General features: G+C 39.7%; 1 protein-coding gene across 3 annotated transcripts in view; it reads right to left on the bottom strand.

Annotated features, from left to right (window-relative positions):
• Positions 1–803: 803 nt before the first annotated feature.
• Positions 804–12,643, bottom strand: part of tjap1 (tight junction associated protein 1 (peripheral)) — a 152,001-nt gene continuing 140,161 nt past the window's right edge. For all 3 annotated transcript variants that reach the window (XM_048205547.1, XM_048205548.1, XM_048205549.1), the window contains 2 exons: positions 11,011–11,094; positions 804–4,348 (listed from right to left, as the gene is read on the bottom strand). In XM_048205547.1, coding sequence (XP_048061504.1) covers positions 2,915–4,348; positions 11,011–11,094 — 1,518 coding nt within the window. In that variant the 3' untranslated portion in view covers positions 804–2,914. The remainder of the gene's footprint in view (positions 4,349–11,010; positions 11,095–12,643) is intronic.

Genomic DNA, 12,643 nt, shown 5'->3' with positions numbered 1-12,643 from the left:
TATTCAGCATGGTGGGTAGTTACACTTCAATTAATCATGGGCTATTAGTGGATCTCCCATTTATTGCAAAGCAAGATTGATAACTACATACGAAGAGACCAAACTGTAACACAAGAAGAGTAAGTGTGGACTTGAGAGCCCTTCGATCGCACATTCTGAGAACCATATAGCTGAATTATTCAAGGCGAGGAGTGCTGTGGCAGACCAGCTATGAGGCGAGTATATGGTCGACGTGATTTGGCCAAGCACAACATGTCCCTGGATCAACATCTTTGATGATCCTGGAACAACATTCCAATCAACCAATCAGATTTGAGGGACAAGTATACAGTTTATGTCAAGTTTAGGCTTACAAACAGGGTTAGGTTCTCCTACATCAATGTTATATATGAGTTATCGGTAGGGTTAGGTTTAGGGGTAGGGATATGGTTAGGACTAAATTTTCAGCCAGGAATGTCTTACCTGGCAAAATCATAGTGACTGTGAATATATACAGCAAGCATTTTACAAAAGTCTGATGTCCTTCCAGTAATACTGTTAAAATGTAATACGTTCTGACTGGCTGATATGTTCATAAATAAAAGACAAACCTAAAAAAAAGTGCTCAACATACTCAGAACACTGTTGCATATCACCAGTAGGGTAAGTGTCTCAAGTCAGGTATTGTGTGTCCAATTACAGTGATTTTTTTAAAGTACAATACTGCTTGAAGTACAGTACTTGACTCAGGGTGGGACATCTGGGTAATGACTGGTCAAGAGACTATAAACTTGTAAATAAAAAGAACACAAAGCAAACAGCACTTAAAAAGGCAACACAGTTTAATCGTCTCTAAAATATATTCATCAAAACAAAAGAATGAGGATGCATGTAGTGGTCGCATCTGAAACTCTTTGAGAAAAGCTGATAAATGTTAAAATGCTATTTAAACAAGGCTTGAAATGAAATGACTGAAATTTAAGACTGGAACACACAGAACAGAAAAAAATAACTTGCAGAAAATATCTGCTGGACAGACTGATCATCCATTATCAAGAGAATTCTGATTTCCACACAAAAGATACACACAGAAAAACACACTAAATGATGGCGGGATGCACATTCCCCTTAAAATACATACAGCAGTATATGATTAGTTAACAAATAATAAGGAACCAAAGGAAATGGATGCTACATAAAGATGATTACATTCGTTAAGATCAAAACATGGCTTTCCTTGAAATTAGGGTTTTAAAAAAAAACAATGTGTTTGTGTCAGTGCCTCTCTAACAAACAAAGGCATGTTTCTGGCTGAAATCTCTGTGTTTTAGCTCACTGTTTTTGTCTGTCTACTGTATGCAACATTATTTAGAAGTCAGTAATGTCATCATAACAGACAGAATGCTTTGCTATGGTTCAAGTTTTTGTGGTGTTTTTACACAGTACTATATGCATAGTTTTTTCAAAAAATATCAATATGCCCTCTGAATGGCAATTTTTGCCGTCAGCAGTGAGGGGACGCATTTTTACACCTCTAAATCGGAGGACATGAAATACTAATGACGCATCCAAATGTTTCAGCCTTACTTGCTTAAAATATTTTACTCCTAAATACTGATCTTTGAAAAAAAAGGAATATTTTCCAGATTAAATCATTAAAATGCCAAATACAGCACTGTTTGGGTTGCATTTCCATTGTATTACAGTGTAATAACTAATGAGTAATAATGTAAGAGATTGTATACCTTCTCATTTCATTTTACAACAGGATTCAGTAACCCGTGCAATTCTTATATACTTCTGCTAGTGCTTAACTGATTTGAGGGGAGTAATGGGACACTTTAGACCAGTACAAGACAAATAAATAAAAAAAAAAAAAAAAAAAAAAAAAAAACTAACTCTAAATATTTACTTAAAATCATAAGTTTAAATACCATTAGTCAAACAAAACAGGTCAGAATGAAAATCAGGAAGTATATCCATGTACTTGATCATTGAAACACATACTGAATACATCAAAATCCTTTCATAATTCATGTTGTTTATTAAAGTACAAAAACTGTCCTTAGGTTGGGTGTTGAAATACAGTGGTAGATCAGTGAAGAGAGGTAAGTGAAAATCTGAGGTGAAGGATCCTCTCAGTTTATGATGAATAAAGCAGACTAAAGGAACAAGATGTTCTTTTAAAGGGTGATGGAGAGCCCCCTCTGTCAGAGCAAGGGTTAGGCACTGAAAATTGACATGAGAGTCCCATAGATTACATTTAACCTGCTTCAACCAGCAGAATGCCTGACACAGTGGTATCTGTGGCCATTTGGTACCATCCCATCTCCCACAACAACGGACTTGTACTGGGGTACTGGATAGACATCCTTATCTGGCTAGAAAACTCTCACCCAAGGGCAAAAGTAAATGTCAAAACATCCATTACGTGAGATGCTCCATGTCTGCACAGTGCCACAGGGATCAATCCTAATGCTGCTCAGTCTTGTCGCCTCTGAAGAACTCTTTCTCTTACAAAAGTGTGATTTTATGGCTATGTCCTGCTGTTGCCCATTCAATCATGTCAGATCAAGCAGAAGCAAGTCTTGGACTGGTGAAAATCACCTTAAATCAGAATATGACATTCTTGTACAATCCCTGAAGCACTGTCCACTCACTAGCCAGACTAACTGAAGATGCAGTCGGTACTTTACCACTGATTCCATCAATACCATAGGCTCCACAGATAAGAGAACTCCATGCCTCAAAGAGAGGACAGGAGAGTTACAATGATGCCTCAGCAACAGCAGCATGATCCGGGATAACTACAGCCAGGCTGATTCGATCCCATCCACTTGTGTGCTGCTATGACTAGTGATTGCTAGTAAGACAAAGAGCACTCAAGGTAAAAAAGAAAAAAAAGAAAAGAAAAAGAAAAACAAGCCTGGAAGTCTCAGTCCAGCAAGTTTCCATGTTCTTGGGCTCTGGTAAGGCTGTCTTTACGGTGCAAGTGATGAACCCCCATCCTCTTGGGACTCTTCAGAGGTCGTGTGGAGCCAGTCCGAGGGGGCTTGTCTGTATAATCCTCAAGGGAAGCTAGGACCTTTGAGCCAATGACAGGAAAGTCCTGGGGTAAGACATCTCGTTCCTCAGATGAACTTCCTGCCGAGCCCGCATCTTCAGCAAACTCTTGACGCTTAGCAGAGGCTGGACTGCTCTCAATGGTGACCATAGTGTCACCACTAGCACCATCATCAAGTGGATCAAGAGCCATCAGTAGGCGTTCACCCTCTTCCTGGCAAAAGTCGCCTCCGTATTGTGTCTTTTTTGCCCGGAGGTCCGCCATGCTGCTGGTGTCCGTATCCAAACTGGACTCTCTACTTGCTGTCCAGCTCTGTGCTGAGGAACCCTCTTCGCCATCAGAGTAAGCACCTCTCAGAGCACCTTCTCCCGATTTTCCATTGTGACTTCTTTGGAGATCCTTTACCGTCTCACTGCTAAAGGACGTACGATTGACAAGGGAGCCTTCTGAAGATGGTGCCATTTTTTCTACAAACATGCGCTGCCAGTTGGCCAGTAGGTCTTCCTCAGAACTACCAGAGCTGGCAAAGGCGCTGGGGGGCTGAGGGGGACTGCTAAAGGGACTTGAATGACTGGAGAGAGTGTCCGTAGCATCCATCTGTGGAGGTGTGCGCTGGTGAGAAGCATGCCCTCCGCCGGAAGATGAGGAGGTCCCGGACCGCCAACCCCCATCAGATACAGCAGGGCTATTGGGCACGGTGCGCTGGCGCTCAGCTGCCTCCTCATCGTTCTGTACAAGACTTAGAGAAATGGCCTGACGGGTAGCATAGGTGCAATTGGGCAGTGGGCTGTTCTTGGGGATCTTGACTTTGTCGTCTGAAGTGAACTCAATTACTTTGCGACCAGGATACAGTGGGTTTGGTGGTGGAGGAGCTGGGTAAGGATTCAACTTCTCAAAAGAGGGGGCTGCCCCATCTTCTCCTGTTGGACCATCTAGACTCCCCTGGCTTCGACACATGCCATTTACATGCTGCTGATCAGAACCAGCTCCCGCAGGAGGCCTGGCATGAACAGGACCACCATTCTCATGCCCTCCACCATCATCTTGCGGTCCTGTCATGTCCACATGTACAAATACATCCTCGGCCACTGGCCGACCTGCACTGCTGCTTGACTGGGCTGAGTTGAGCACCAGCGGCTCCGGTTTCTCAAGAACACGAGCAATCACCGAAGTGGGCACTACGTCTGCGGGAGTCAGGCTTAGAGTGTCAGGATCCTGGGCTTGAGCTCCCTGAGAGCCCTGAGTCTTGTTAGGCAAGCTGCTCTTCATGTGCTTGTTCACCATGTCCTGTAGCTCATATGGCAACTGCAAAACATTATAGAGATAATAAACACACAGACAAACAAACATGACAAGGGATCATTTTGCAGCAGTATTGTTTTCAACCAATTTTTAAAAAAAATATATAATATGCATAAAAAGACTGAAACCTACCCCTGGAAAAAAAAAGGATAATGAGCCTGGAAAATGAGAACTTTATTGTAACCATGAACAGGCATTCAAATGGACTCATTCTGAATAGATGAACAAGGTCAATTCAGTTTATAGTGATAAGCTTTTTAAGGACCAACCAAAGTCCTTAAAGGATTAATTTACTTTAAAAAGAAAATTACGCCAAGTTTTACTCACCCTCAAGCCATCCTACGTGTATATGACTTTCTTCTTTCTGATGAACACAATTGGAGTTATATTAATAAATATCCTGATGCATCTGAACTTTATAATGACAGTGCATTGGACCAACGAGTATGAAGCTGAAGAAAGTGCATCCATCCATTATAAATTAAGGCCTGAAGCGAAGTGATGTGTTTGTGTAAGAAAAAAAAAATCCATATTTAACAAGTTATAAAGTAAAATATCTAGCTTCCGCCAGGCTGCCTTTCGTATTCAACTTACAAAGAAAGTGTAATGCCTCTCGCAGTTCAAAAAGCTTACGCTACATTCTGACGCAACGTCAGGCACGCTTTTCTCATAAGTTGAATATGGAAGGTGGTCTGGTAGGAGCTTGATATTTGAAATCATTAACCCCCCCAGAGCCGTGTGGAGTACGTTTATGATGGATGGATGCACTCTCTTCAGCTTAATACTCATTGGTCCCGTTCACTGCCATTATGAAGCTTGGACGCGTCAGGATATTTATTAATATAACTTTGATTGTGTTCATCAAAAAGAAGAAAGTCATATACACCAAGGATGGCTTGAAGGTGAGTAAATCTTGGAGTAATTTTCATTTTAAAGTGAACAAATCTTTTAAAATATGACTGCATATTTCTTACGTGGAACACAAAAGTAGAAATGTCTTTCCCACACAGTAGAAGCAGCAGTGATTAGGAAAAGCTCCAAAAAGAACAATAAAGTACTCTAAAATAGCCCATACAACTTTCTTCTGTGTTCCAAAGAAGTAAGTTTAAGAGGGGTTTGAAATAAAAAAAAGATGAGAATATTCTTTCTTGGGAGAACTATGCCTTTAATCTTGTCTAGTCCAATACTTTTTGGGGGCCATTTATGTTGCTCTGAGATCTACATAGCTTTTACGTAGCACTACATAGCACATTTTGAAGATGAATCCTCTCTTGCAAGTAATCTTAAAAGGTGCAATTTCACTAACATGTACTCAATGAACACTTGGATGGGAATAGATGTTAGACAAGGCCTATGTACCACACTGCACCAATGAAGGTTATCCCAGTCATGATCAAGAACAGCAGAAAATAGCATCTTTTCATTTAACACCATCCAATGTCTGCTCGCCCTGATGCGAGAAAGAAGAATAAAGAGTAAAAAGCTCACCTCAAATTAGATTATTACCGAAGAGGGGGGACAGACAGAGAAAGAGAGAGAGAGACTAAAAGAAAAAAGGCAGGTTATGAGGCCTTTATTTCATTCTGTAGTATGGCACGATTTAACGAAGCCAGGCTAGGTCATTGATTTGTGGAAAAAAAAAGGGAGGGAAAATCAGTGATCACACAGCCTCGTTCAGCTTTATGTTGTAACGATCCTGTGGGGCGGCAAACACCCAAAAAGCCCTTACTTCCTCTGGGTGCGAGGGCATGGGAGAATTGAACCATCCAGACCGCACTTCCAAGCATGACCCCTTCATGACCTTCTAGCTTAGAAATCTACACGACACTCCCTAAATCAATAGTCCCAAGGGGCAGATTGCATGTGTATCCCATGACCACAGAAGTATCACATGCTAATGTGGGAAGTCAGATGTTACACAAAGTGCTACAATACTCTGATCAGAAAATTGGCACAAATTCAGGTATGTTTACAGACCGGTCAATAACCGTCTTTGGGCTTCAGTCAGACAGGAGCTTCCTAGCCAGAAAAATCTTCAGTATTGCCTGGACTTTATCCTGTAAGACAAAAGTCTGACTCCATGAGACTATACACAAGCTCAGCAGCCCAAAATGCACATTTATATGTCTTGATACTTACATAACCATAATTATCTATATTTCATTTAGGTCTACTCACATCTTCAGCTCATAGCATGATAGTCGTCATCTTCCTAAGCTACCCTAACAAAGAGAAGCCACAATTCTTCTCGTTTTTGCAGTGACCTACACTTAACAAAGTCTGTATGCCAATTACCATACGTAATTTCGAACTTTAGCTAAAGATAGACAATTGCTACATGAGAGCTTCTATAATAACCGTCAGTTTGCCAGCACTGGACTGAAGCATAATGGCTCTCAAGTTCTCAAAGTACTTCTAAAGCTGCGAGAGAATACACGAGTGGCCTGTTTGATGCATATGTAGTGCAGATCAGTTTGACATTCATTTGGAGAATTTTACAAATGGTGCTTTACAAGTGGATGCTTTAAAACAGTGGCTTTATGTTAGCAGTACCAGAATGAAAACAGGTAATGGCTTAGGCTCAATTGAGTTTTAAAATAACCAATGGAATAGTCTGTGATCTCTACTTACAGAGTAATGAATTACAGAGTTCATGAGAGCAGGGCAAGAGGATAATATGGACAGTGAATCAAATATTTTCTAAAAATACCATGGCTGCAATTAATTCACTTCATCACTATGGTTCTTTCTTAAAAAAGGATGAAGATAGAGTCTGTGTGAATTAATTGCTGCCAAGGAGGAAGATCCTACGCCGACAATCACTCACTCAGTCAATATGGCATTTGAATTCAATGCCACCTTAATTCTGCATAACCTACAAGTTTGGACAAATGTAACTGAATGTGTTTGTCATACTCTTTAAAACATGTTTAAAGGTTTCTGTTAGTTGTTAGATAAAACAGTGAAGGAAAAGCCAATAAGTGTCTCTTCAAACATCTTCATGATCATTCCAATTTTCTATCCATCTTTAAGCAAAATCCCATAAAAATAAAGTTTAAGTGCCCCTATTATACTATTTTAAAGGTTCCTAATTTTGTTTTGGAGTCTCCTACAATAGGTTTACATGCATCCAATGTCAAAAAACACTTCAATTTTCTCATTATACACATTGCACATTACCTCATTTCTCAAAGAGTCTGAAAATGGTTCATTCAAAGATTCAATCTCTCTAAACTCCTCCTTTCCACGAACCTACTCTGCTCTGATTGGTCAGACGGCCCAGTCTGTTATGATTGGTCCACCACTTACAGGCAGCATGTGTCGAGAAACGTGACGCCTATTAACCTTATCCGAATTTCAGCTCCGGCGCTTCTTCGGTACTTGATGAACAAGTGATACGAACAGTAATGTTGCCATCGGTTTTCCTGTATCAATTCCAGCATGAGTCAAAGTGGATTTGCTGTCGCGCTGCAGAAAACAGCATCTTCACGACATGTCGACAACACGAACCAAACTCTTCCAGTCTCGGCTACAACTACAGTGTTTGAGGGCGGGGCAATGTAGACGTTGTTTGCAGGCAGCCAATGAAGACCATAGGCTGGCATTATGCAAATTTGTTACATTGTTATGTAGGTTTGTATTGCAACAGGAAGTGAGACTGGAATTGCTGACGCCTCATTTCGGCAGTTCAAAATTTATTCTTTTAGGAGACGATAACAATATTTGTCGAGCACTTTGATCTTTAAAACTTTGCAGACCTTTTACATTCACAAACAGCTGCATTGCATGAAAGGTATGTTCATAATAGGGCACTTTAATGCATTTGAAACAAGACTTGCTTTATTCAGCAAGTGGTTCAAATAACAAATGTACAAAAAGTGTTGTCCTTACGATGGCCTGCACTCATGTTGAATAAACATAGCCACTGTGTTGAGACTGTCTTAAAAACTAGACTGACCAACTAGCAGTTAGTCAAGGGGTAATCAGTTATACTTTTTTGATTCAAAATAGACAATCTACATTTTTATGTAACTGAAAAAAGGTATGACCAGTCTTAAAGGAAACAATTTGATAACTATTAGATGACTAGTCCAAGCAGTTTATGCAACCAGGCACAGACTTAATGCGGTTTGCAATACAGATCAACAAGAACGGACAGAGTGATAGATGGGTTTAATGTACAGAGCAGGCCACAGGTGATAATGTCGTGATGTGTTCAATACCCATATGCCCATGAGGTCAAGCTGTCTTATCATACCTCTCTGTTCTTGTACAGCCAGAGCTGTCCATCAGCCTGAAATCTGCCCTATTTTCCCCCACGGACAGACACAAAGGCCAAACAGACGGATGTGTCTGGAGTTTGGCACCTTGTCAATACCGTGCCTTTCCTCTGCCAGCGAGACCATCCGTATCCAAAGACCAGCCGTGTCTCACAGCACGACTGCCCTAACAGACACTCTTCATGCTAAACGCTGCCATAAAGCACATCCTGCAGACATGGCTTTTTTTTTTTTTTTAAATCCTCTCCCTCTCTCTATTCTCTTGGTCTCTTTCTCATCATCTCTCTCTCTGACTATTCCTCTCTGATCCCAGTCCGTAAAATCAGAGGTCCATGTCCATAACAAAAAAGTCACAGGGCAATCGTGCACACTCTCTCTCTCTCACCATCGTCCACGAGTGTCACTGCGGAGTGCAAAACACATTCAGACTCCAACAAGTCCTCTGCTGCAGGGGTAGAAGCAGCCAAAAATGAAAATTATGTCATCATTTCCTCCTCATGTCGTTCCAAATCAGTTTTATTTTCTTCCGAAAACACAAAAGATGATGTTTAGCAGAATGTCTGAGCTGCTCTTTTACATACAATGAAAGTGGATGGTGTATTACACTGCAAAGCTTCAAAAAAGGACAACAAATATAAAGCATAGTATGCATGTATGACTATATTCCCAGAGTTCTGAAGCCATATTATAGCTTTGAAATAGCAAATCGAAAATAACTTCGCAAAAACTCCCATTTATTGCAAAAAAGTTTTTACGCTTGCATAAGGAGGTTTTTCAGTCAATTGGAAAAAGGAATATTTCACAAAACTGCAATTTTCACGTTTACAGGTCACCTGGTGTACGTAAAAATCGGTCATTCTTTAAAGACGTTTGAACAGAAGACGAGACACAGTTGTTTATTAAAACTCATATAAGACAAAATAATTACTGGAATACTGGATTCTAAACAACAAAGAAATGCCACAATTTATCAAGACCTTGAAGCAGATAGGAGGGAGAAACATCCAGAAACACCTCATACGTGGCCACTTCCAAGTACAAGGGGCTTTCGTTGCCATTAATGCTTGGATAACATATACGCCTCCTTCGATTAAAAATAATATCTAGTGCAGTGGCTGTGATATACTAACATACTAACATCCGTTGCCATGAGTTTTGGAATTACTTTGAAAAAATTGTTTTAGTCGCATAACATCAGTTAATGGAAATGCCGTCATTTCGCAATAGTTTTTATCGACATTAAGAAAATATCACAAAAAGTTTTGTGCAAATCTGTAATGGAAACCCAGTTAGTGACAGTATTTTGTTATAATCTTACTCAGAAATCATATTTACATTTTAGGAGCTAATTTTTGACACTTAGCAGTGTATTATTGTCCATGTACACACACACACACACACACACACACACACACTGACTTATATTGTAGTCTGCTTCGCAAACAAGGCTCTCGTATGGCAACACTGTTTACAACATTCACAAGGATTTGAAAGACATGAGATGAGTAGAATGACAGAATTTGAATTTTTGGTGAACAATTCCTAAAAGGGATAGTTAACCCAAAAATACAAATTCTGTCATCTTTTTCTCACCCTCATGTTGTTCTAAACCCGTAAGACTTTCAGTTATCTTCAGAACACAAATGAAGATGTTTTTAATGAAATCTGAGCGATTTCCATTGACAGTCTATGCAAAAACCGCTTTGATGTTTCATAAAGGTCATAAAGAGATCAGAAAACTAATCCATATGAATTGAGCGGTTTACTCCAAATTTTCTGAAGAGACTCGATTGCTTTATATGATGAACAGATTTAATTTAGGCTTTTATTCACATATAAACATTTATCAATCCACACATCATTTATGATAAAAAGAAGCTCAAGCACGATCGCTTGATGTGCGAGAAAAAGTGAGGTTCATTCTCGTGTTACGCAGCACGTTTGAGCTTCAGCAAGGACCAATGAGCTTTGTACTTGTGCTTCAAGCAACTACGTTGAGCTTTTGTTTGTTCGCTGATCAATGTTTATATGCGAATAAAAGCCAAAAATCAATCTGTTCATCATATAAAGCAATTGTGTTTATTCTGTAAATTTGGAGTAAACCACTCAATTCGTATGGATTAGTTTTACGATCTTTTATGAACTTTTTGAAGCGTCAAAATGGTAGTTGCGTAGCTGTCAATGGAAGGACAGAAAACTCTCAGATTTCATTAAAAAGATCTTCCTTTGTGTTCTGAAGATGAACGAAAGTCTTACAGGTTTGGAACAACATGAAGGTGAGTAAATGATGACAATTTTCATTTTTGGGTGAACTAAATCTTTAACATGTGGAAGGAGGTGTGCCTTAAAACTAGGTACCTGTGAGGAACAGATCCTATTACTTACATCAGCAAACTTGTGGTTCCTGAAATGCGATTTATTGCACTTCAACAGCTGCACAGCCAAATTGCAATCTTGCCGATAACGTTCCTGCATGAGGAGAGAAAATGGATACAAGATTACAATACAAGTATCAATCATCAATGTCAACTTTTTGGAATGATGCTTTCCTTAAATTGAACACAAATTCTCAGTTATGAAAGAAGATAGAAACAGTTTCAGTCAAAAGTTTGGAAACACCTGTTTCACAAGATCATTATGAATCTGTTTAGCTAAAGGCTTATGGTGCATTCACATAGGGCGTCACCGTTAATGCTTCTCATTTACTTTGAATGGGTGGCATCATGTGTTGCCGAACTGAATTGCGGGTTCTGTCGAGTCGCGTCACTAGCATGGCTTGCGGCAGAAGTTGAAAAATTTCCAACTATTGGAAATTGCCAATGCAGGCGTCAGCCAATTAGATTGCTTCATGCAAATACCCTAGCGCAGATGCTAGCCAACTGCAACACTGGAAAGTAATGTGATGACGGTCACTATGACGGTCGTGTCAGCACCAAGTGTCAACGCCGACGCCCCGTGTGAATGCAGCGTTATAGTTTAAAATTAGTTTTGTAAATTAATATAAATGGGACTGATGGTGAAGGAAAAGCAGCCAACAAGTGTGTCTAGGCAAAGAAAAAAGCGCAAATATAAGAGTTTTCATTTAACATTTTCTGATCACGACAATAACACTTACTCTAACAGTGAATATTTTAAAGCAAAAGAATATTTCAGAGCATAACTAGTAAAATACATATTCTTATATACAGTGCCCTCCATAAGTATTGGGACAGTAAAGACAAAATTGCTCTTTAAGCTGTGGTGTCAAGACATCTATAAATATGATTAAAAGATTAATATGAGGCAGAAGTACAGAATGTCACAAATTATTATTGGCCGTTTCAACACAAAATGTTTTACCAACTAAGAAGAACAGCACTTTTAGAGTTTCATCGCTCTGTCTAATGTGAGCAGAAGTATTGGGACGGTTTAACTTAGAGCAAATGTAAAAGCGTAAAAGCTAATATTTAGTTGTAAATCCTTTGAAAGCAATCACAGGAGCAAGTCTGTGACCCATAGACATCGCCAGACTCTTGGTTTCACACTTTGAAATGCTTTTCCAGGCCTTTAATGCAGCCATTTTCAATGATTGGTTTGGAAAGTTTCTGGCCTTTAGTCTCCTCTTCAGCTGGTGAAATGCTTGTTCAATAGGATTTAAATCAGGAGACTCGGCCAATCTAAGACCAAAAAAAACTTTCTTTACCATAATAATCTTGATTGAGTTGGCAGTACTAGTGTTTTGGGTCATTGTCCTTTTGCCATATGAAGCATTTCCCAGCGAGTCTGGTGGCATTTTCTTGAACACTGGTAGGCATTTCCATGCTTTCCAGATGAGCTTGTACGCCTTGGATCATTTGCAGTTTCTTTTTTTCTCCCCAGGTTGATAAAGGTTAATCTTTGTCTCATCTGTCCATAAAACTCTGTTCTAAAACTCTACTGGCTCACTGTGTGTTCTAATTGGCTTTCCTATTTTTGGTTCTGATCAGATGTTTGATCTTGCTGTGTATCCTTTGCAATTTTGTTGGTGAAGTCTCCTGCG

Source organism: Megalobrama amblycephala, linkage group LG10, assembly GCF_018812025.1.
Source record: "Megalobrama amblycephala isolate DHTTF-2021 linkage group LG10, ASM1881202v1, whole genome shotgun sequence".
NCBI lineage: Eukaryota > Metazoa > Chordata > Actinopteri > Cypriniformes > Xenocyprididae > Megalobrama > Megalobrama amblycephala.
This window is presented reverse-complemented; position numbering and strand designations above follow the sequence as displayed.